This window comes from Somniosus microcephalus, chromosome 26, assembly GCF_052327205.1.
Source record: "Somniosus microcephalus isolate GS21.2 chromosome 26, FLI_Smic_1.0, whole genome shotgun sequence".
NCBI classification, from domain to species: Eukaryota; Metazoa; Chordata; class Chondrichthyes; order Squaliformes; family Somniosidae; genus Somniosus; species Somniosus microcephalus.
The window spans coordinates 7,978,496-8,004,419 of NC_141012.1; the positions used below are offsets into that span (position 1 = coordinate 7,978,496).

At 48.5% G+C, this 25,924-nt stretch overlaps 2 protein-coding genes across 3 annotated transcripts; one reads left to right on the top strand and one right to left on the bottom strand.

Annotated features, from left to right (window-relative positions):
* The first annotated feature begins 839 nt into the window (after positions 1-839).
* LOC147100255 (interleukin-10 receptor subunit alpha-like) lies at positions 840-15,221 on the top strand. Of its 2 annotated transcripts, XM_085967757.1 has the most exons (7): positions 840-1,220; positions 4,269-4,395; positions 9,581-9,762; positions 10,943-11,109; positions 12,913-13,066; positions 13,353-13,483; positions 14,569-15,221. In XM_085967757.1, exons 1-7 carry the CDS (start codon positions 1,172-1,174, stop codon positions 15,142-15,144), a joined length of 1,386 nt encoding a protein of 461 aa, XP_085823883.1. In that variant the 5' UTR covers positions 840-1,171; the 3' UTR covers positions 15,145-15,221. The 2 variants fall into 2 exon arrangements, with proteins under 2 accessions (XP_085823883.1, XP_085823884.1); XM_085967758.1 differs by lacking the exon at positions 4,269-4,395 and having other exon boundaries at positions 852-1,220.
* Positions 15,222-16,248: 1,027 nt separating this feature from the next.
* On the bottom strand, positions 16,249-25,386 carry LOC147100256 (small integral membrane protein 35-like). The gene is made up of 5 exons (XM_085967764.1): positions 25,102-25,386; positions 23,483-23,584; positions 22,552-22,665; positions 20,291-20,324; positions 16,249-19,309 (listed from the first exon to the last, which is right to left on the bottom strand). Exons 1-5 carry the CDS (start codon positions 25,103-25,105, stop codon positions 19,153-19,155), a joined length of 411 nt encoding a protein of 136 aa, XP_085823890.1. The 5' UTR covers positions 25,106-25,386; the 3' UTR covers positions 16,249-19,152.
* Between the last annotated feature and the right edge of the window lie 538 nt (positions 25,387-25,924).

Consider the following 25,924-nt stretch of genomic DNA (forward strand, 5'->3'; position numbering starts at 1 on the left):
GCTTATCAACATCTCAAGGGCAATTAGGAATGGGCAATAAATGCTGGCCTTGCCAGTGACGCCCACATCCCATAAACAAATAAAAAAAACGTCTAAGATGATTAATGCAGTTAGAATATATTTCTGTTTTCTTTTCCCACTCTACTAACTTTCTGTGTCGTCAGACCAGCTGATCTGGAGCGAAAATTGTGGCCGCATTGTAATTAGAAAGACTTTCCCAATTTATTTACATTCTAACATCAGCACATAATCCAGGTTGACACTCCCAGTGCAGTGCTGAGGGAGCGCTGCACTGCCGGAGGTGCTGTCTTTCTGTATGAGACGTTAAACGGAGGCCCCCTGCCTGCCCTCTCCGGTGGACGTAAAAGATCCCACGGCACTATTTGGAAGAAGAGCAGGGGGAGTTATCCCCCACCATGTCCTGGACAATATTTATCCCTCAACCACCATCACCAGATTATTTGGTCATTTATCCCATTGCTGCTTGTGGGATCTTGCTATGCACGAACTGGCTGCCACATTTCCCTACATTGCAACAGTGACTACACTTTCAAAAGTACTTCATTGGCTGCGAATCGCTTTGGGACGTCCTGAGGACATGATAGGGGCTGTCGAAATGCAGGTTCTTTCTGAATTCATTCAAGAGTTCAGCGATGGAGCAGGAATCTGGCTTTGGGTAATTACTTTGCAAGCGAAAAAAAAAATACTGCATAGGTCGGAAATCAGAAATAAAAACAAGAAGGTAGAGACAACACGCCGATCTAACATTGGAGGGGCGGGGGGAAAGATATCTTAGTTAAATTTGGGACACCAATCTTTCTACAGCTTTAATGTGCTGAGTTTGAAAGGGGTCTGTGATCCAGTCCAGACTTAGGTTCACGTTGCATTAGAGGTAAAACTTTAGTTTCAGCAGAGGGGGTCTGGATTATGGGACTATACACACAGTCTCTCTCGCTCGCTCTTCTGTTGCTGCGGTCAGCGGATTAGTTTCAGGGAGAGTTTGAAGGAAATTCCCCCGTCACTGGCGATTTCTCACCCAGGAAATTCGCAGGCGGAAGTTGTGACTCCCTCCCACGCCTATACCTGCCCCCCACTGCTCGGCGAAAGAGCAGTTCAGAGTGACTGAGCGACTGGGATACACAGCGCCGAGTAAAGTAATAACAAACGGGCAATGGAACTACGGATTACAACTCTCCTGCTCCTGACATTCGCCCTCTCTGGTAGGTCTGCTGTGTCAGAAACATATCGACAGATTAGTGTTTTAAATATCTATTGTAACACTCTGAGAACAAGACAAAGTACAAGAGAACTGTAAAACTTTCCATTTTCTGCTTGTGAGTTACAGCGTGTACAATCCTGACGATTAATGCTTGATAAATTAATCATGTTGTAATAAAGAGAAGCGTCTAAATTGTATGTTTTCTCTGTCATTCCCTGGATGTCCGTTGACCCCTCTATTAGGCATCCCACAATAAAAAGAAAGTCTTGCATTTCTATAGCACCTTCCACGACCTCAGGAGGCCCCAAAGGCGCTTTACAGCCAATGAAGTACTTTTGGAAGTGTAGCCACTGTTGTAATGTAGGAAACGCGGCAGCCAATTTGCGCACAGCAAGCTCCCACAAACAGCAATGTGATAATGACCAGATAATCTGTTTTTTAGTGATGTTGGTTGAGGGATAAATATTGGTCAGGACACCGGGGAGAACTCCCCCTGCTCTTCTTCAAAATTACATCCACCCGAGAGAGCAGACGGGGCCTCGGTTTAACGTCTCATCCGAAAGACGGCACCTCCGACAGTGCAGCACTCCCTCAGCACTGGCACTGGGAGTGTCTCTGGAGTGGGACTTGAACCTGAAAGGTAGAATTTGGCCCACTGCTGGGGACCTCATGCCCTCCTGCTGCGGGTCTCTGTGTGCTGCTGTTTAACGTTGGTATTTCTGAATTAGAATCGGAACAGTTGGGAGATGTACAACGAAGCACGTTGTTCATTATCAGAGGGACACCCAATGCAGGGCATAGTGCTATATCCGAGATTGCAGGATAACTGAGACCAGCTGTGGATCGGTGGGCAGCATTCTCGCTTCTGAGTCAGGAGATTGTGGGTTCAAGTCCCGCTCCTGGGTTAGGCTTGCTTGTGTTGGGTTGAATTTGGTTGTGCTGGGTTCGATTTGGTTTGGATCTGGTTCTGCTGGGTTGGGTTGAATTAGGTTGTGCTGGGTTAGACATGGTTGTCAATGGGGCCCTGATCCAAGCATATTACTTCACCACTTGCTCATGCATTGTTCCTAGATTTAAGCATATTAGATAATAAACTGGCAACACTCGAGCAGTAAAAGCCCATGACTGAAATATTTAGCACATTTACCTGTGTGTAGAGGTGTTGCTACTGTTGGGGTGAGGTACATCCCAACTTCATCCACTTTCAGTTCCTAGTAACTCATTCTGCTCGTTCAGTTTTAAAAAAAAAATTATTGTCAATTTTCCCCATCTTTTCCTCAATGTGCTGACTCCTGATGGGGCATGGGCTCCCGCTGATGCCTAACGCTATTGGCCATTATTCACATGTGAGCCTTGACGATGAGTGAGCAGGTTATTCGGCTGTGGGTGGCATTGTAGTCGAGCCTGATCCTCATCTGTCAACCATGTACATCTCTAGCAGGAGTCAATGGATTGCAGTGAGGAGCAGGAATACCCCCTCCCACCCCGCCCCACCTCAAACCTCAGGATTGCTGAGATTAATCCAAGCTCCCCCATCATTCTCTAGGCTGAGGTCAACTAACCTAATCTACACCAGTCCTGGAGTCTTTCAGGACTCCCCTGCCCAGGTTCCTGGGGACTTTCGATGACTGTATATTACATGACCAGTGAGAAGACAATAGCTACTGAGTTCTACATGATCGGAGTAGGGGATGGATTTTTTCTTCTTTGTTCACGGGATGTGAGCTACACTGGCAAAGCTGGCATTTATCGCCCATCTCTAGTTGCTCCGAGAGCATTAAGAGTCAACCACAGTAGACCAGACCCAGTGGGGGGTGGCAGGGCATTAGTGAACTAGTTGGGCTTGGTTTTTTCTGACAATGCAGTAGCCCATCAATTAGTAGGTTTATTGAATTCAGTTTCTCTACTTGCCAAGGTGGGTTTTGAACTCACAAGACTGCGAGGTGACCTGATAGAGATCTATAGAATTATGAAGGGGTTCAGTAGGGTAGACGTAGAGAAGATGTTTCCACTTGTGGGGTAGACTCAACCTAGGGGACATCAATATAAGATAGTCACTAATAAATCCAATAGGGAATTCAGGAGAAACTTCTTTACCCAGAGAGGTTAGAATGTGGAACTCACTACCACAGGGAGTAGTTGAGGCAAACAGCATAGCTGCATTTAAGGGGAAGCTAGATAAACACACGAGGGAGAAAGGAATAGAAGGATATGCTGATAGGGTGAGATGAAGGAGGGGTGAGAGGGGGCTCGTGTGGAGCATAAACACTGGCACGGACCAGTTGGGCCGAATGGCCTGTTTCTGTGCTGTACATTCTACGTAATTCTATGTGAACTCTGTCATAACCACTAGGCTCCCATACCCTACCGTACAAATACAAGAGCAGAGAGCCCCCCTCTATGCCCAAAGCCCAGCTTCCACCAGTGCAAACAGGAATAAAGTGAAGTCAACCCCATTTATACCCAACATAAATCCAGTCACCCTCCCCTCAGGCCATGCCAGCACAAACCAGGGATCAAGGCTGGGGTCTTACGCGCTGACCTTACCCGTTAAGCTGAGCTACAGAAAGGTTTTATTATTATTTTTAAAGCAGTTGACAAGCTCAACACAGCAAGTCGGCAAAACAGGGTCAAATCCTGGTCTGTGTAGCCCTGTAGTGTATAAAGTTCCTCGGTGTAAATGGGGTTAAATTTCCTCAGTGTAAATGGGGCTGAAGTGCCTTTTAATTTTGTCCTAATTTGAATTCTGGCTCGGCCATGGATTATTGCAGCAGGGATTGCTCAGATGTCCATGCATGATTTTCTGGGAAACTGGCAGAAGTCTACACATTTGCTTTGCACACTCTTAGTGTTGTCCCCCTCCTCAGAGTGTCCCAGTATTCCCCCCTCCTCCCATAACAAAAAAATTATTTCAAATAATATGCAGATGTTCTGAGGGGTCCTGACTGCACTGAACACGATTCACACGTGCACTTGCAAAGTGAACTCACGCTGATTGAAAGCTGCGCCGTATAAAGGAGTTGAACCTTTTTTTTAAATATTCTTACAGGAGCTGACACTATCCTGCGGCCTCCTGGAAATCTTCATTTCATTTCTGTGAATACCGAAAGCATCTTTCACTGGAGTCCAGTGCAGAATTATTCGGAGCCGGTTCAATATGATGTGCGGTACTGCAGGTAAAGAAGCCTCCTTTCGCTCCTTTGTCACAAGTTAGGAGAGTTTAAGGTGACTTTTTCACCTACTACAGTTAACCTCAGTGAACCTTGGGTTAAAGAGGAGGGGGGTTGGAGGGGGAAACTCAGCCAGGGTTCCTCCTCCTGATCAATATCTAGTGATGCCCCTCCCCCCACCCCCCGCTGGAAAGTGCGCGTGTAGGCAAAAAGAGAATCGGCTCAGATGGATACCACCTTAGCAGTCAAATGGGTATTAGCTGTGGCTCAGTGGGTGGCACTCTTGCCTCTGGGTCAGAAGGTTGTGGATTCAAGTTCCACTCCAGACACTTGAGCACAAAAATTCCAGGCTAACACTGTAGTGTAGTGCTGAGGGAGTGCTGCACTGTCGGAGGCGCCATCTTTCTGATGAGACGTTAAACCGAGGCCCCGTCTGCTCTTTCGTGGATGTAAAAGATCCCACAGCCACTATTTTGAAGTAGAGCAGGGGAGTTCTCCCCGGTGTCCTCGGCTAATATTTATCCATCAATCAACATCACTAAAAACAGATCATCCGGTCATTATCACATTGCTGTTTGTGGGAGCTTGCTGTGCACAAATTGGCTGCCGCGTTTCCCACATTGCAACAGTAACTCCACTTCAAAAAGTACTTCATTGGCTGTAAAGCGCTTTGGGACGTCCAGTGGTCGTGAAAGGCGCTATATAAATGCAAGTCTTTCTTTCTTTAACTTTTTATTCCAGGTTATGGTTAAATGTTCAAGTCACAGGGTATTGAATTTTTCTTTAAATATCCTGCCAGCACCTACTTTATAGACTCACTGACGGAGATTAGTCACTTGTGTGATGTACTGAAGGTCACCCGGTGCGCCTGGAACCTGTCCCCCAGCGAGACAGTTAACACAATGAACAAAAGCTTTCACAGAAACTTTATCTAATACCTTGAATTTCACGTCATTTTTTTCCCTCCTGCAACATTTCCTTATTTTCACTTTGACGTCCTGTTTTAAAATGAGAATTGGAAAGTTCGCAGCACCCTGAAAAAAAACAGAAATAAAAACTGAAAGGCAGAACCGTGGTCAGTCATGTGCTTCACGAGTTCTGTAATTTGGAAAATCCACCCTAGTCACCAGATCCTGAATCTGATCTCAGAACCGACTTGAGTTTCACGGGGCTGATTGCTGGGAAAACCAGGTCCAGAGCTAAAACAAAATAACTTACATTTCTGTAGAGCCTATCACTACCTCAGGACGTCCTAAAGCATTTTACAGCCAATGGCGTGCTTTTTGAAGTTTAGTTGGGGGTGTGGCAAACAGTGATGATGATCCCAATCGACTGCAACAGGACATAGAAAGGCGAGCAGAATGGGCATATAAATTACAGATGGAATTTAATACAGAGAAGTGTAAGGTGATGCATTTTGGCAGAAGGACCAGGGTGAGGCAATATACACTTAATGGCACAGTTTTAAAGAGTGTGCAGGGACTGAGGGACCTGGGAGTTAATGTGCACAGGTCCCTGAAGGTGGCAGGACATATTGAGAGAGTGGTTAGCAAAGCATATGGGATCTTCGGCTTCATAAATAGGGGTATTGAGTACAAAAGTAGAGAAGTTATGCTGAACCTTTATAAGGCGCTGGTTGGGCCATAACTGGAGTATTGCATCCAGTTCTGGTCACCACACTTTAGGAAGGATGTGAAGGCCCTCGAGAAGGTGCAGAGGAGATTTACCAGAATGGTTCCGGGGATGGGGGATCTTAGCTACAAGGACAGGTTGGAGAAGCTGGATTTGTTTTTATTCTGAGCAAAGGAGGTTGCGGGGTGATTTGATAGAGGTGTACAAGATTATGACGGGTTTGGATAGGCTAGACAGGGAAAGCTGTTCCCACTAGTTGATGGTGCAAGGACTAGGGGACACAGATTTAAGGTTTTGGGCAAGAGATACAGGGGGGATGTGAGGAAAAACTTGTTTACACAGTGAGTGGTGAGGACCTGGAACTCGCTGCCGACGGAAGTGGTGGAAGCGGAGACACTCAATGTTTTCAAGGGGAGACTGGATAGGCACTCGAGGGAAATAAACTTGCAGGGCTACGGGGATAGAGCGGGGGAATGGGAATTACTGGATTGCTCTACAGAGAGCCGGCACGGACTCAATGGGCCGAATGGCCTCCTCTGTGCCATTATGACTCTATGACTAGTCACTGCTGTAATGTAGGAAACCCGGTAGCCAATTTACGCACAGCAAGCTCCCACAAACAGCAATGAGATAAATGACCAGATAATCTGTTTTAGTGATGGTGGTTGAGGGATCAAAGCCATTCATGATTTTGAACACTTCTATCAAATCTCCTCTTAATCGTCACTGCTCTAAGGAGAACAACCCTAGCTTCTCCAGTCTCTCTACATAACTGAAGTCTCTCATCCCTGGTACCAATCTAGTAAATCTCCTTTGCACCCTCTCTAAAGCTTTGACATCCTTCCTAAAGTGCGGTGCCCAAAATTGAACACAATACTCCAGATGAGGCCTAACCTGTGTTTTATAAAGATTCAGCAAAACTTCAAAAGGCAAAATACTGCGGATGCTGGAAATCTGAAATATAAACAGAAAATGCTGGAAATACTCAGTAGACCTGACCTTGCTATTGTACACTGTTCATCTATTAATAAAACCTAGGATCCCATATGCTTTTTTAAAGCCTTCTCAATATTCTGCCACCTTCAATATTCTGCCACCTTCAATATTCTGCCACCTTCAAAGATTTGTGTACATACACCCCCAGGTCTCTCTGTTCCTGCACCCCTTTTAACATTGTACCATTCTTCCTACCAAAATGTATCACTTCACACTTCTCTGTATTAAATTTCATCTGCCATGTACGTGGCCATTTCACCACCTGAAGTCTATTCCTATCCTCCTCACTGTTCACTAAATTCCAGCACAGGCTCGATGGGCTGAATGGCCTCCTTCTGTGCTGTACTGTTCTATGATATACAAGTTTTGTGTCATCTGCAAACTTTGAAATTATGCCCCATATACATTAATATATATCAAAAGGAGTGTTGCGGGATGGGAGCTACAGGTTTACAGATAGAAAATCACATCAAATTCAATGAGCAGACTCGGTGACGGTGGGAGGAACATGAACATCTTTATGTGGGGACTAACATGATGACTCACAGAAAGACCAGTCGCAAGTGAGATTGCAAGAGGGGCAGTGTTCTTGATACGTAACCTCGCACACCAGTGTATGACAGATTACTTCCTGATTGTTCAATCTCCTGTTTGTACTGACTTTCACTGGTGTTGTATCGGTGATGTTGCAATGCTGGGAATGTCCTGTACGGCCAAGTGCTGAAATGTTTAAGATCTGCCCACAGTGACGACAAGCCCATGTGTGTTGTAATAATGGACACATCTCAGCAAAGTGTGTGTTTTAAAAAAAAAAAAAAAAAATGTATCCGATACCAGAGAGCGATTTCAACACGACACCCAAACCAACGGGTCTACACGGCATCGTAGACCACAACAGGAACGCTCGATGGGCCGAATGGCCTCCTTCTGTGCCGTTATGACTCGAGGGATCTAAAGGTTCCTCTGAACCATAAGAGTCAACCTCTGAACGCACTTTGGGATCTCCTTCTTGTAGAGTGTAAACTTAAGCTGCCCGATCAAGTGCTGCAGGCACGTGCCTTCGCCTGCCGGGAGCCCATATCGGGAAATGGCCCCTGCGCAACTGGTGATTTTCCATGCATTGGGCTGCACCTAGGCTATTTTGGGATAAGTGCTCCCGTGCAGGCAGAGCTGTGCACCAGGGGAGTGCAATTGGGTGCACAAGGTTGAATATCAAGAGCATCGCTCCCCCCTTGTAATCTCACATGCTACTGCTGTGCCTGTGAATCATTGGGTTAGCCCCCATATAAAGATAGTCACGTTCCTCCAAAAACTACCACCCTCTCCGAGTCTACTCTCGAGTTTGACATAGAGGCTACAGATTGTCTATCTGTAAACCTGTAGCTCCCATCCCCAAACACTCTCTTTAATATATATCAATGACCTGGACTTTGAAATAGTGTCATGGGATCTTTTCCGTCCACCTGAGAGGGAAGACGGGGCCTCTGTTTAACATCTCATTCGAAAGGTGTTCTTTGCTACTGGCACACCTCACTAACTCACCAACGCCACTTCCACAACAGGCTCCTGTTATGGTCCATGTTGGCTGTGTTGTCTACTGGGCAGATAGAGATACTGACAGCGGGCATCTCTGTGCAGCACTTCACTCTAGAAAAGAGTGCCCACGATAGCACATAATTTTTCTTTCTATAATGTAAAGAAAGAACTTACATTTCTACAGTGCCTTTCACGACCTCAGGACGTCCCAAAGCGCTTTACATCAAATTAAGAACATAAGAGCATAAGAATCAGGAGTCGGCCATACGGCCCCTCGAGCCTGCTCCGCCATTCAATAAGATCATGCATGATCATATTGAGTACTTTTTGAATTGGAGTCTCGGTTGTAATGTAGGAAACATGGCAGCCGATTTGCGCACAGCAAGCTCCCACAAACAGCAATGTGATTAATGACCAGATCTGTTGTTTTTTATTAGTGATGTTGGTTGAGGGATAAATATTGGCCCCAGGACTCCAGTAGTTGGATGACTGCATCCCCAAGGAGTCTCATGATTCTGCGATATGTTCGCAGAAAACACGCCAACAATTATTAACTCTTAACACACGTTCTGACGTACACAGATCCTCAAATAAGAATAGGGTCGCCAAACCTCCTGGATTGTCCCGTTATCTTCCGGAATGAAAGATTAATCTCCCGGACACTCCTGGGAGAAAAGTCACAGGGACATTTTCTTCTCCCATTTTTGCTCCACCTGGGCTCACACGGACTGATGGGCTGTAACCCGCCCAGGATGCAATTTGGGTCTGAATCAAGCCACGTGATTGATCGAGCGGTTTCCGTACTGCAAAAGGGTTGTGGCTATTGTAGCTGCCATTATTGCTGTGAGGATTGACAAGTCGGGCAGGAGCGTGGGGGGCGGGCATGTGACGAACCCTCCTGACAGAGGGTCCAACTAAATTTGGCAAACCCTAAATAGGAAAAGTAAGGAAGGAGATGGTTTTCTGGGAATGTTGGCTTCTGTTTAATAACATGCAGACGCTGATGAGTCTCCACATTGACCCACAGGTATGGACACAAGGAAAACTGTATCACAGTGCCGCATTGTACAGGGATTTCCCACCATCATTGTGACCTCACACAGCAGACCTGGGACTTTAACATGGAGATTATTGCCAGAGTCAGGAGTGTTACTGGCAACACAACCTCAGAGTGGGAAAACTCGGAACGGTTTAAACCCCTGGATTCCAGTAAGTGACCTCTCACACAAGATCGAATATAACGTCAACCTGTCCTGCTGCTCAGGACGGTTAAGGAACAGTCAACCTGGCAATATCTGAAGTTTGGGGGCGGGACGCTAATTTTTAAATGGCTGGCTTATTCGTTACATTTTTTAAAGGGGTTTTAAGAAACTGAAAATGTTCGCCCCTGTGACGAACACACCTTGGACTAAACAAAGGTGTTGTGTTTGGATCTGTCTTTCAAGGTGTTTGGGCTGGGACAAGGGGGCTGAGACATCCTCACCTGAAATTCAAGATCAGAAGCAGGAACCCTGGCTGACGTTTTTTTCCTTGCTAGCCACTGAGGGTCAATTGTAGCTCCAGCTATGGTGCCAGCTACCTCAGCGCAGATCAAAGCTGGGACCTTGTGATCTGTGTGGCTTAGTACCACTCCGCGCCTTTAAACAGTAAGGAGCAGGACCCACATAATTATTAGCACTCCCCGCTTACTGACACGCTCAGACTGATACACTCACTCACTGACTCACTCACACACTCACTCACACATTAATACTCACTGACATGCTGAGACTGACACAGACATTCACTGACACACATGCTGGCCTTGCCAGCGATGCCCACATCCCATAAACAAATTTTAAAAACAACATGCTCACTGATACACTTACAGACACATTCACACCCACTGTCACGCTCACACCGACACATTCGCTCACTGGCTAATACACACTCATTGAGTCACTCACTCTCACTTTCCTACTTTACAACAGTGACTGCACTTCAAAAAGTACTTCATTGGTTGTAAAGCGCTTTGGGATGTCTTGGAATTCTCTGCCCCAAAGGGCTGTGGATGCTCAAGTCATTGAGTATATTCAAGACTGAGCGCGATAGATTTTTGGACTCTAGAGGAATCAAGGGATATAGGGTGGGAAGGTGGAGTTGAGGTCAAAGATCAGCCATGATCTTATTGTATGGTGGAGCAGGCTCGAGGGGCCGAATGGCCGACTCCTGCTCCTGATTCTTATGTTCTGAGGACGTGAAAGGCGCTATATAAATGCAAGTCTTTCTTTTTCTCAATGACACTCACTCTGTGACACACCCACTCATTGACACACTGGTGTTCACCGACACACTCACCTTCATGTTCGTTGTAGATCAATATTTAAATTTGGATTTTATTTCCTTTCAGCCTCTCTGGGTTTGCCGTCCTTTACTATTAAAGCAGAGTCCAGCACGATTACAGTCAGCGTCTCCCCACCCACCTTACACACAGGAGGAAGAAACAGGTCGATGGAGGAGCTGTTCGGCAACTTGTTGATGTACACTATTTATATCCGTGCGAACAACATTGACAAGGTAAAAGCTCGTGGATTTCTTCCAGTTGCGATTCCCTGATGATGCGGGAGGGATTTTATAAAATTGAAATTTTGCTGATGGCAAACGTAGACTTTGTTGTTCTCTCTCTCAGCCCCATCGCCCGACTTTACCACTCTCTCCTTTCCACCCCCCACCTCCCCATACGCCCATTCCTTCCTGAGAGGGTGGGGAGGAAACACCTCGTGACTTGCCCACGTGACTATTCTTCATGTGTCAGCCATGACAGTGAGTGTTGGCAAGACATTGGACTAAGCAGGGTAGTCACAGACCAGCCCGAAATGGTCCTACCCAGTCCCTACACAAATACTTTTTAGAAGGAGTCACTGGACAGTGACCAGCAATAGCTGGATATCCCCATGGCTGAATTGCCCCTCTCCGCGGTGAGGGCCACAGAGGCCAACTGTCCCACCATCCAACTGATGCAGCTAACTCAGCTCTGGCCTGGGCTCTGTGAGGTTCTTTCACTCACAACAATATCAACTTGTATTTATAGCCTTTAACATAGTAAAACATCCCAAGGTGCTTCACAGGAACGATTATCCGGCAGAATTTGACACCGAGCCACATAAGGAGATATTAGGACAGGTGACCAAAAGCTTGGTCAAAGAAATAGGTTTTTAAGGAGCGTCTTAAAGGAAGAGAGAGGCAGAGAGGTTTAGGGAGGGAATTCCAGAGCTTAAGGCCTCGGCAGCTGAAGGCACGACCGCCAATGGTGGAGCAATTAAAATCAGGGATGCGCAAGAGGCCAGAATTGGAGGAGCGCAGAGATCTCGGGGGGGGGGGTGGGGCGGTTGTAGGGCTGGAGGAGGTGACAGAGATAGGGAGGGGTGAGGCCATGGAGGGATTTGAAAACAAGGATGAGAATTTTAAAATGGCTGTCCCATTGGGAGAGCCAACGTAAGGGAATGTTTGAAGGCAGTGCAAGTTTCCGATTATTCCTCCTCCCTTCGCGGCCATGAGTCTTGCTCACCTCTCTCCGCATTGTTACAACTGAATTTGGGAGCACACGGAATGTGGAGATGTGGCACTCACAACGCAGGTACCATCCCCCGACAGAGCGGTGCGTTAAACCATCTCCCTATTTCCCCACTCGCCATGATTGAGCTGGAATGGTGGGGCAGGCAGCAGATTGCTTTCTGCCTGTTACCCGTGAAACTACACTAGCTGCCATGAGGAAGCATGTTGTTGGTGGAGGAGGGGACTGAGCTGCCTCGGCCGGCCCATATTAGGGTGCGGTGCTGCCGAGAAGCGTTCCACCTAGCAACCGGGCCCGGTACAATTGAAGGGAACCTAAGAATTGCTAGACAAACAAAGACCAAGCTCCGTCTAGTTGGCCTTCTCCCATCCTGGTAGTTCGCACAATCCAACGATAATAGAGTTGTTGATCAACCTCTATCAATGAGTCTACAACAGACCCAGACACGAGGCGAGGAAAACCCCCAGTGGTGGAGAGCTTTGGGAACCACAGGTCCAAAATCACCCGTTCCTCCCCAGCACGCCAGTATCAGAATGGTGAGTCAGATGGTGAATCTGATCTGTTTCCCACGTCAAAAGGAACTACTTCCCAGCCTGCACAGTTCATCAGCAGCAATAAATGGCTTTCAAGCCGACTGCCCAACCAGTAGCGTCCGATTTTGCAACAGAGTGCTTGGTTTGAACTTTCCAAACCACGCGAATCCTGAGAGGATTGGGGTAGACTGGCCACCATCTTGGAATGTGCTGTTGCCATGTTTATGCTGTTGGCGGATTTCTCCAACCTATCTCCCGCTTGCCTTCTGACAGCCTGAAGAAATTGAGAGCTCAGGAGAATTGAACAGAAGCAATCTGCAACCAGGAAACACCTACTGCATCAGAGTGAGAGCAATATTGAAGGGGCACCCAAGAGAGGGAAACATCACGGAAGAGAAATGTGCCGCGATCCCAACCCTAAAACCAGGTAAAGTAGGCCATTGGTGTGCCGTCAATTCACAATGCACGTTATTGGCATCTTTGCAGCCTCTCGTATCGGTGTAGTTTGAGAAGGCGAGTCAGATTTTTGCTAGCCAAGGGTTTAAAAGGTACCAAGGCAGGTGGCTGGCGTTAAGATACAGATCAGCCATGATCTCATCGAATGGCGGAACAGGCACGAAGGGCTGAATGGCCTCTTCCTGTTCCTGATTGAGATTTGCATCGTTTTCTGCCTATTTCTGCTGTTAATTAGAGTTTCTTGTTTCTTTGTGTAGGGTGGGAGAGTTCGATCGATATCATCATTGGCGTCATCAGCGCTGTCGTCATACTGTTCATGCTCTGCTTTTGCCTGGGACTGTCCTGCCAGTATTATTTGAAGAAACAAAGCACGATCCCAGCAGTCCTGGTAAGCTCCCTCGTCACTCGTGAAAGGCTCAGAAAACCTGTTCGGCTGAAATAATTAGAGCTTAGAAAAGTGGGTTTCCGTCCGATCTTCTCCTTCCTGAATTCCACCCCTACCGTCTCTGAACCTTTACTGAGCCCAGTGGGCTCACTTCACCCACCCGTCCTGCTACTGGTCACCCTCCATGTAGAGACACCTGTCCTAAACTTGCCCTGACCCCATGCTCTCCTGTCCTGCCTTGGCTTAGCTGAAAGTATTCTGGCTGGCTGGCTTTCTCAATCCTGTTTACAATCCCTTATAGAGATACAAGGATAGAGATATAAGAAACCTGTGGGTATGGTAGTGTAGTGGTTATGTTACTGGACTAGTTAATCCTATAGAGGCCTGGGTAATAATTTGGAGATGTGAATTCAAATCCCACCATGGCATTTTGCGAGTCTGAATTCAGTTAATTAAATAAATCTGGATTAAAAAGCTGCTGTCAGTAACCATGAAACTACTGGATTGTGGTAAAAACCCATCTGGTTCACTAATGTCCCTGGAGGGAAGGAAACCCGCCGTCCTTACCCAGTCTGGCCCATATGCAACTACCAGACTGACACCAACGTCCTCTGGAATGGCCCAGCTAGATACTAAACTGCTACAAAAGAAATCTTCTTGTGACTTGGGCCTGCTTTGCTCAGGATTATTCAGCAGCCACCAACATCCCTGGTACAATAAACCAAAAAGTCTCTTTTTTAAAATAAAAATGACTTCACCGTATCCCGATCGCCGCCTCCCTTTCCTCCCGTTCTCCCGGAACTTACCTTCACAGGAACGCTGTCGGCAATCTCGCGGCTCAATATTTGTCTTCTCCAGGTGGGCGAGGAGCCTGTGGAGGTTCGGACAGCTCACCCGGGTAATGTTAATGAGGCCCAAGGCTAAATTTCGGGCCTCCTGATAGGAGCGCCCCAATACAGGCCTGAAAATGGGACTAAAGCGATTTCCGCCCCCCTCCCAGTTCTTCCTTGGCCTCTTCTCTCGTGGAAGAACCCCCTCGTTATATGGAAGGCAAGTAGACTCAATGTGTGATTTATTTCCACTCACAGAAATCTCTTGACAAGAAGCAGAAGTTTTTGAGCATCATGGATTACCTGAGTTTGATCGAAGATGTGGTGGTACAGCAGGTGTTTGCCGACAACACTCCCCTCGGCCCCACCAAGATTCAGGAACACGATGATCCGTGGCCGGACTGGAAAATCAAGGAAGCGTCTTCCGTGGACAGCGGGATCGACATTGGGAGCCACTCGTCAGACCAGATGCCCGTGATCCGCGAACCGCTGAATCAGTACATGCAGCAAACGCCCGAATCGCGCCGCCACCAGAACACCAGCCCAGAGGGCGGTCAGAACAATTCCCAGCCCGAGGAATCCTGTTTAATAAACATCCCCGGTACGATAAACGCGCCCGGCGATGGCGCGGGAAGCATAACCGCCTCGGGTTATCAGAGGCAGACGCCAAGGACAAACACGGCCTCGGAACAGGATGGGAGCAGTGTTCCAACTCAGACCGACCAGGACACGGCTCCCTGCTTCATTTCTATATCGGACATTAACATTACCGAAGACTTCTCGAAAGGATTCCTCAGCCTAGACGACGTGATGGTAACGGAAAACGGATTATAGGCAAAAGCTTTTCAGTTCAAACCTTCAGCCTGTTTTATAATTTAACTATTTATTAAAAAAATGTCAGTTTTACCTCCCACTGTAATTTGTTACTTTGTGGCTGACGCACAAACTCCCCAGAAATACACCTCACTTCCATATAAAACAGACAGACAGTGGAGGCTCAGGCTGTGCTTTGGTGAAGAACGTGTTCACTACCAACCAGTCACAATCTTCCTCCCTCAGAGTGAGGAGGTCATAGGGGCGAGCCCCACTCCAGAGACTTGAGCAAATAATCTAGGCTGACACTCCCAGTGCAATACTGAGGGAGCGCCGCACTGTCGGAGGGACGGTACTGAGGGAGCGCCGCACTGTCGGAGGGGCGGTACTGAGGGAGCGCCGCACTGTCGGAGGGGCAGTACTGAGGGAGCGCCGCACTGTCGGAGGGTCAGTACTGAGAGAGCGCCGCACTATCGGAGGGTCAGTACTGAGGGAGCGCCGCACTATCGGAGGGGCGGTACTGAGGGAGCGCCGCACTGTCGGAGGGGCGGTACTGAGGGAGCGCCGCACTGTCGGAGGGGCAGTACTGAGGGAGTGCCGCACTGTCGGAGGGTCGGTACTGAGGGAGCGCCGCACTGTCGGAGGGGCAGTACTGAGGGAGCGCCGCACTGTCGGAGGGTCGGTACTGAGGGAGCGCCGCACTGTCGGAGGGGCAGTACTGAGGGAGCGCCGCACTGTCGGAGGGGCAGTGCTGAGGGAGCGCCGCACTGTCGGAGGGGCAGTGCTGAGGGAGCGCCGCACTGTCGGAGGGGCAGTGCTGAGGGAGCGCCGCACTGTCGGAGGGGCAGTGCTGAGGGAGCGCCGCACTGTCGGAGGGGCAGTGCTGAGGGAGCGCCGCACTGTCGGAGGGGCAGTACTGAGGGAGCGCCGCACTGTCGGAGGGGCAGTACCGAAGGCAGCACTGCATTGTCGGAGGTGCCGTCTTTCAGATGAGACGTTAAAACCGAGGCCCCGTCTGCTCTACAGGTAGATGCAAAAGATCCCACGGCCCTATTTCGAAGAAGAGCAGGGGAGTTATCCCCGGTATCCTGGCCAATATTTATCAGTTGATCATCATCACAAAAATAGATAATCTGGTCATTTATTTCATTGATGTTTGTGGGACCTTGCTGTGCAAATTGGCTGCCGCGTTTTCTACATTACAACAATGACTTTATTGCAAAAGTACTTCATTGGCTGTAAAGTGCTTTGCGTCGCTCTACGGTCATTAAACGTGCTATAAAAATACAATTGATGTTGATGCTTTGCGTCCTGTTGATATCTTCTCTCCTCCACTGACTGGCTCCTTACCCCTTGGATTGTGCCTTTAAGTTAGGAATATGTCACCAGGTGCTTCACACACAGGCGCATTTTGGCCAATTTTAGGATTTATTTGCCAGACTTAAAGTTCACGAAACAGCTTTTATCGAATGAAAACTTCACTCGGTTGAGTTTGAACAAGATCCCAGTGTTTTGAGTGGTGCAGGGTCCCGACCAACAGCGAATCATTACTGAGGCAAAATTGGCTGCAATCCTCACAACCACCAGTTGATGGCGAATCCTGGTGATTTAGAAATCTTTCGCTCCACGGCCGAATCTGTCTCTTCTCCGTCAACGAAATCAGCTAACCACGGGGTCACTGAGGCCAAAGCTCAGAGCGAGGGAGCCCATTAACTCTTGTCCTTCATCAGGGCCTGCTCTTGTTTTAAGCATCACGTCTGCAGTCTCGCTTCCTGTCGGTAGATGGCACTTAGTCAGAATATGACATCGTCACTGCGGACCGGCGATCCTTGTCCACTCACATTTTTATTTACACACGCACGTTCACGCACACTCGCGTGAGTCCAGCATTTTCTTTGCAAAAGGTCCATGAAAATTGATCAAGACAAAAAATTAGTTTCAGCTTATTCCCAAAATTACAACAGGTGAAGGAAGAGCAACATTTATCACAGAATTTCTTTAAATTTAAATATTTTTCGGTGAACATGTGCTGAACAAGGCAAGGATTTTAATGTTGGGAAAGGCGACACTTGATGCCAGTGTTGGCATCAAACACTCCCAGGGCAGGTACAGCACGGGTCAGATACAGAGTAAAGCTCCCTCTACACTGTCCCATCAAACACTCCCAGGGCAAATACAGCACGGGTTAGACACAGGGTAAAACTCCCTCTACACTGTCCCATCAAACACTCCCAGGGCAGGTACAGCACGGGTTAGATATAGTGTAAAGCTCCCTCTACACTGTCCCATCAAACACTCCCAGGACAGGTACAGCACGGGTTAGATACAGAGTAAAGCTCCCTCTACACTGCCCCATCAAACACTTCCAGGGCAGGTACAGCACGGGTTAGATACAGAGTAAAGCTCCCGCTACACTGTCCCATCAAACACTCCCAGGGCAGGTACAGCACAGGCTAGATACAGAGTAAAGCTCCCTCTACACTGTCCTGTCAAACACTCCCGGGGCAGGTACAGCACGGGTTAGAAACAGAGTAAAGCTCCCTCTACACTGCCCCATCAAATACTCCCAGGGCAGGTACTGCACGGGTTAGAAACAGAGTAAAGCTCCCTCTACACTGTCCCGTCAAACACTCCCGGGGCAGGTACAGCACGGGTTAGATACAGAGTAAAGCTCCCTCTACACTGCCCCATCAAACACTCCCAGGGCAGGTACAGCACGGGTTAGATACAGAGTAAAGCTCCCTCTACACTGTCCCCATCAAACACTCCCAGAGCAGTACATTGTATTAATCCTCTGTGCCGTCAACCAGTCCGGTCGAGGCTTTATTTGGCTTGTGAGGACCTAAAATACTCAACGGTTGCAATCGATTCCATATTTGGACCCAGTTTTCACATCAGGAGTGTCTTAGTGGCACCCATGGTGCGACTCATCAATCAGCTGAATCGGGACTGTCATTGGTTAGACAACAGTGCTCCCCTCTCCCTGGTGGAGTAGCCCGTTGTCCCTCTGAAATCCCACTGGGCCTGCGGGGTGGGTGTCCCAGCAGTCTCTCTACTGACTTGGGTGGCCACCCCTAGCTTTTAATTGGTTCCAGCCCAGTGATTGGTGAAGTGGTCACAGTGAGGCTAGTCTGACAGCCAGGAACTCCGCCCATTGTACTTCCAGCTGCGCAATATCGCCACCTGGCTTTCCAGGCTTGGATCGCCAGTCATTGAATCGTCCTCCAACCTGGCTGCAGGAGAGTGGGCGAAAAGGAGGTGGAAACATGAAGGGGGCGGAGAGCATTATTCTCCCACAGCCAATGAATAAGGGACTTAAGCACATAACCTAGGCAGGCACACTGAGGGAGTGCTGCATTGTCTGAGGTGCCATCTTTCAGATGAACCGAGGCCGTTGAACCCAGGCCCCGTCTGCCCTCTCAGGTGGACATCAGAGCCCACGGCCACCATTGGAAGAAGAGTAGGGGAGTTCTCCCCTGGTGTCCTGGCCAATATTTATCCCTCACCCAACATCACCAAAGACAAAAATAGATTATCTGGCCACTATCTTGTTTGCGGGACCTTGCTGTGCGTAAATTGGCTGCCGTGTTTTCTACATTACAACAGTGACTAAGCTTCAAAAAAGTGCGTTATATGCTGCAAAGCGCTTTGGGACATCCTGAGGTTGCGAAAGGCGCTATAGAAATGCAAACCTTTCTTTTCTTTATAATACAAAAAGAGTCTTTTTTGTAATTAGTTGAGTGATTTTTGAGGCCACTGCTCCTGCTTCGCACTCCTATCGTTGGGTTACCGCACGTTTGGTGGATCTGGATTGGGGCCAGATGTGGCTGCACCGCGCCCATTGGTAAACAGAGCTCGAATTTAGCCAGACCCAATCGACCGGCGAGAGCTGAGATTTCCCCTGGGATTTTTGTAATCATTATTTTTACCCCTGCACCACGGAAATAAAACAATAGCAAAAAGGTCTCTCCTTTCCCCCCCGGAGCTCCCGATGATGATGATGATATCGCACTTCTCTCATCCCCCCTCTTAATGATGCTCTTCAACTCTCGGGTAGAACTCCTCATCACGAACCCTCATGTTGCGATATTGGAACTGTCGGTCTGAGCTGTGATTTCCCGCAGTGTTCATCATCCCACTGATAGTAAACGGCGGATGAAACTCCAGCTCTATTGATTTCAGGTCTCTGTAGAAAAATCCAGGAGTTAAGATCTTTCCTTCTTCTCCTCTCCATTCCATATTCCCCCCCCCCCATCCGCCTCCTGCCCTGTTTCTCGCTGGGGTTTGGTGGCATGGCCACCAGGAGCCTTTTCCGTAACGCGCCCTCGTGGCCAGTCTCCCCAAGTGGGAGTTTAGTGAGGCTAAGGCTATTCAACCATGGGGGGGGCACACACAGCTGTTCCCAATCCTGTCCTCGCCCCAACAAGATGACACACAGGCCCTTCCAGCACGGGGTCACTGGATACTGATCAGTAACCCCTCATCACAGGCCCACCCAAGAGCACCCTGGCCGATATCAGAGAATAACAACAACGTGTATTTATATAGCGCCTTTAATGTAGTAAAACATCCCAAGGAGCTTCACAGGAGTGTCATAAAACAAAATTTGACACCGAGCCATATAAGGGGATATTAGGGCAGGTGAGGTAGGTTTTAAGGAGCGTCTTAAAGGAGGAAAGAGAGGCAGAGAGGTTTAGGGAGGGAATTCCAGAGCTTAGGGCCTCGGCAGCTGAAGGCACGGCTGCCAATGGTGGAGCGATTAAAATCGGGGAATGCCCAAGAGGCCAGAATTGGAGGAGTGCAGAGATCACGGAGGATTGTAGGACTGGAGGAGATTAGAGAGATAGGGAGGGGAGCAAACCTGGAATTAAAGCTGATCCCTTCCTCACCTGTGTAGCCCGATACATTGTTAAAATATCGAATCTATTTTGTAATGGAGCATTTCCTGATGACCTGGATACAGATCATTGATCAATAATCCTGCAGTAGTGATGTCACCTGCAGTAACTCTATTCTATCAATGACATCACCAAATACACGTAACGGCCAGAGCAGCTGACAGACAGCCTGTGGTTCCTGCTCCGTTTGGCTCGGTAACGCACTGCCTTGACCCACTGAGCAGGCCGCGAGTGCGCAGTGATGTGCTGCCGAAGATTGTGAACCGTACCTGAGAATATTCTGACTGAAGATCAGCTTGGGTTCTGTGAAGTGCAGAAAAAGTAACAGCGTTAGTAAAGATCAGCACATTGAAGCATCGAGACAGTTCGCAGACCACCCAGAGGGCCTCACACACACCCTCACACACACCCTCACACACACAACCTCACACACACACCCTCACACACACCTACACCCTCACACACACACCCACAAACTCACACACACAACCTCACACACACACCCTCACACACACATCCTCACACACACATCCTCACACACACACCCACCCTCACACACACAACCTCACACACACAACCTCACACACACACCCTCAAACACACACCCTCACACACACACCCTCACACACACACCCTCACACACACACCCTCACACACACACCCTCACACACACACCCTCAAACACACACACACACCCTCACACACACACCCTCACACACACACCCTCACACACACACCCTCACACACACACCCTCACACACACACCCTCACACACACACCCACCCTCACACACACAACCTCACACACACACCCTCACACACACCCTCACACACACACCCTCACACACACACACACCCTCACACACGCACCCTCACACACACACCCTCACACACACACCCTCACACACACACCCTCACACACACACCCTCACACACACACACACCCTCACACACACACCCTCACACACACACCCTCACACACACACCCTCACACACACACCCTCACACACACACCCTCACACACACACCCTCACACACACACCCTCACACACACACCCTCACACACACAACCTCACACACAACCTCACACACACACACCCACCCTCACACACACAACCTCACACACACACCCTCACACACACACCCTCACACACACCCACCCTCACACACACACCCTCACACACACACCCTCACACACACACCCACCCTCACACACCCACCCTCACACACACACCCTCACACCCACACCCTCACACACACCCTCACACACACACCCTCACACACACACACACCCTCACACACACACACCCTCACACACACACACCCTCACACACACACACCCTCACACACACACCTAGACACACCCTCACTCACACACACCCCCTCGCCCTCACACACACCTACACCCTCACACTCACACACACCCTCATAAAGATCTTTAATAACTATTTTCACCCACTGTTCTCCCCTCCCCCTGTTGCGCTGACTCTCTCTGACCCAGGGATACCGTCCCGCAGCCGCTCTCTGCTGCATCACCTTGAGCCCATTCTCCAGGAGTGAGCCCATGCACCTTCTGCACTCCTCTGCTCACCTGCCATCCGCACGCACCTTTCAGCCAGGACGCTGGACAGCGAGCAGGAGGGGGATCACTGGCTGATCTCTCCCCCTCTGTAGCTCATCGGGACTGAGGCTAGTTGTACCAGCTCAGCTACCAGGTCAAGGATTGAACCTCTCCCAGTCTCCATGGGGGAATCCACTCCTGCTGGAAGGTGTGGGAGAGGGGGAGAAAATGGAAAGTGAGCTAGGCCTGTGATGGGATTTATGCCAGGGCCTCACTCTCAGGTTCCCAATACCCACCCGATTAGTTTACTGGGATCACTCCCACGGTTCAGCCACAAAATTATCCAATCAAACGCGAGGGACGATTTATTAAAGGACGCCTTGTCAATATTAATTTAAAAAAATTATGGTTTCTAACCCTAATCCCTAGACCCAACCCTAACACCTTAATCCTAAACCCTAACCACTAACCACTAACAATAAGGGTTAGTGGTTGGAGTTCAGGGTTAGTGGATAGAGTTAGGGTTTAGGGTTGGAGTTCAGGGTTAGTGGGTATGGTTAGGGTTTAGGGTTGGAGTTCAGGGTTAGTGGGTAAGGTTAGGGTTTAGGGTTGGAGTTCAGGGTTAATGGGTATGGTTAGGGTTTAGGGTTGGAGTTCAGGGTTAGTGGGTAAGGTTAGGGTTTAGGGTTGGAGTTCAGGGTTAGTGGGTAAGGTTAGGGTTTAGGGTTGGAGTTCAGGGTTAGTGGGTATGGTTAGGGTTTAGGCTTAGGGGTTGGGTTTAGAGTTACTCGATGGGGTTAGGGTTTAGGGTTAGTGGTTAAACCCTAACCACCATCCCTAAACCCAACCCTTAACCCCAACCTTAAATTCTAACCCTATCCACTAACCCTAAACCCTTAACCGTGCGATGTAGGACTGATTGTGGGGTCAATAGTCCCTCCATTGAGTGAACCATCGTCGGTGCACCTACTTTTGAAGCAGCGGCCATGTTTGCAGTACCGGACCAAGAGGATGGTCAGCACCGTGATGGCCAGGATCAGCAGGCAGATGGCGATGATGATCCCTCGAGTATTCACTCCGCTACCTAGAAACAGACAGAGACACAGTCAGCAGAATCCCAGCAACCTCCCAGCAATACACACTTCACACCGCTTCCTCCGCAACTTCTGTTTAACTATTGGTTCTGTTCATTTTATTTGGGGGTATGGTGGCATAGCGGTTATGTTGTTGGACGGGTAATCCAGAGGCCTGGACTTATGATCTGGAGACACGAATTCAAATCCCACCATGGCAGCTAGGAAATGGAAATGTAATTAAATAGATCTGGAATAAAAAGCTAGTATCAGTAATAGTGAGCGCGAAACTATTGTATTGTTGTAAAAACCCATCTGGGTCACTAATGTCCTTTAGGGAAGGAAATCTGCCGCCCTTACCCGGTCTGGCCTATATGTGACTCCAGACCCACAGCAATGTGGTTGACTCTTAACTGCCCTCTGAAATGGCCTAGCAAGCCACTCAGTTATCCGCTACAAAAAACTGCAGCGGTTCAAGAAGGTGGCTCACCACCACCTTCTCGAGAGCAATTAGGGATGTGCAATAAATGCTGGCCTTGCCGGTGATGTCCGCATTCGTGAATGAATAAAAAGTATATATATCTGGTCATTATCACATTGCAGTTTGTGGGAGCTTGCTGTGTGCCAATTGGTTGCTGCGTTTCCTACATTACAGCAGTGACTACACTTCAAAAGTACTCAATTGGCTGTAAAGCGCTTTGGGACGCCCTGAGGTCATGACAGGCGCTATAGAAATGCAAGTTCTTTACTTTTTATTCCAAGTGTTGATTAAATGTTCAGGTCACATGTTATTTTTTAATGAATGGATGCAGGTGCAGCTCCCCTTACTGTCTCCAGTCTCGGTGCCATTCCCAGGTGCTATCTGTCTCTGGAGGAGTAGCAGGATTTCACCGAGGGGAGTGACTGTTGTCCGTTTCTCGTGTGGATTATCTGCAAAACAGAAGAGATGGAGATTAGATCAGGCTACGGTGGCAGACCTGCGCGGCACAGAGCTACGGTTCGGTGACACCGAGAGCTGCTGTCACTTCGCACACGGACACTGGGGCACAGTGCGTGGAGCCAGGACCGTGCCTCACCCATCTCCCCATTCCATTGGTGTTGGTCGTGGCTCAGTGGGCAGCTCTCTCTCGCTTCCGAGTCAGAAGGTCGTGGGTTCACAGTCCCACTCCAGGGACTTGAGCACAAAAATCCAGGGCTGACACTCCCAGTGCAGTGCTGAGGGAGTGCTGCACTGTCAGAGGTGCCGTCTTTCAGATGAGACGTTAAACCGAGGCCCCGTCTGCTCTCTCAGGTAAAAGCTCCCATGGCCACTATTTCGAGAGAAGAGCAGGGCGAGTTCTCCCCGGTGTCCTGGGGCCAATATTTATCCCTCAACCAACATCACTAAAAAAACAGATGATCTGGTCATTATCACATGGCTGTTTGTGGGAGCTTGCTGTGCGCAAATTGTGCACTGAGGAAATAAACATGACCGAAAAATATTGAGAACATCTTCACCTCTACATTCCATACAACCGCAGAACTGGATAGGATTAGTCACAGTTACATCAGCATTGAGGCTAATTACTTATTTGTAAAAGGCTGTTACAACATTTTGTTTAGACCTGTTAATGCTGCACCTTACTGTCAATTATCAATTATTTTTTTGTCACTGTTTTGGGGCCAATATTTATCCCTCAATCAATATCACTAAGAAACAGATTATCTGGTCATTATCACAGTGCTGTCTGTGGGATCTTGCTGTGCGCAAATCGGCTGCTGCGTTTCCCACATTACAACAGTGACTACGCTTCAAAAAGTACTTCATTGGCTGTAAAGCGCTTTGGGACGTCCTGAAGTCGTGAAAGGCGCTGTATAAAGGCAAGTCTTTCTTTCCACCTGCTCTCGCAGGTGGGCGTAAAAGATCCCACGGCCATTATTTCGAAGAAGAGCAGGGGAGTTCTCCCCGGTGTCCTGGGGCCAATATTTATCCCTCAATCAACATCACAAAAAAACAGATTATTGGGTCATTGTCGCAAGTCTTTATCAGGCGAGTCCTTCTTTATTTCCTTTAGGGATTGAACCACACGGGTCAGCAATTGGCCTCAGTAAGACCTTTGATCTTTGGGGCAGTTGGTCACTCGCATAAAAATAATAATTGGAGTAATAGCTGGCATTTTAAAGGATTAAAAAAAGCCTCTGAGCTTTTAATCAGAACACCGAACAAAGCAAAGCAGTGAATATTGTCACACAAACCAGAGAGATGGCGACTGTCTCACATTACATAAATTCACAAGCAGCTCAAGCACATTTTACAGTTCGATTATTTCCTGGTGCTGCGGGGCTGTTTCCCCAACCTCATATAATCCTTAAAAAAAAACCCCAGGAAGAATATACTCAGCCTAAACGTCTGAAATGAGTCCTTGAGATCTGAAATGAAAGCTGGGTGCTCTGACCCTGGATCTTACCCATCTCTTCCCCGGGAGCGTCTGGACAATGCTGGGCTTGCTGTCGGCATCCAGTGCTCCGATTAGCCCCGAATGCCAACAGAACTGGTTTGTCCTGATTCTTGACAAATTAAGTGCCTCAAATAAAGAGATCAGGTGAGCTGAGACAAAATTAGGGCAAACTTTAAGTCAACGTCAGAACTCCACTTCGTCTCCCTCCACCTCTCCCCTTCCCTCTTCCCCTTCTCCCCTTCCCCTCTCCTCTTCCACTTCCCTCCCCTCCACCTCTCCCCTTCCCTCTTCTCCCCTCCCCTCCCCGCACCTCTCCTTCTTCCCTCCTCCCCTCCCCCTCGCCCCTTCCCTCCTCCCCCTCTCCCCTTCCCGCACCTCCCCTTTTTCCCTCCTCCCCCCTTCCCCTCTCCTTCCTTTCAAGAGTACTTAATTAGCTGCAAAGCGATTTGGTATATTCTGAGGTTAGGAAAAGCAATATATAAAGTCTTTCTTTAAATGGTACAGAAAAAAATGAACCCTGAATATTACTTTAAATTAAACTGGGGGAGTAGAACTAGGAGGCATAGGTTCAAACTAGGAAAAAGTAATTCTAAGACTGATATCAGTAACTTCTTCACACAGAGAATGATCGATATGTAGAATAAACTTCCCGATAGAATAGTGCTAGCAAAAAAACCCGTGAATCATTTAAGACACAATTCGATGCTGCATTGGGAGCATCTCTTAGGATGAATGAATTAAGGTGGGCCGAATGGCCTCACTCATCTGGAATGATCTTGTCAACAGGAATCCAGTCCTGAAATGTCTGCGGTGGACATGGCCCCAATTTCCT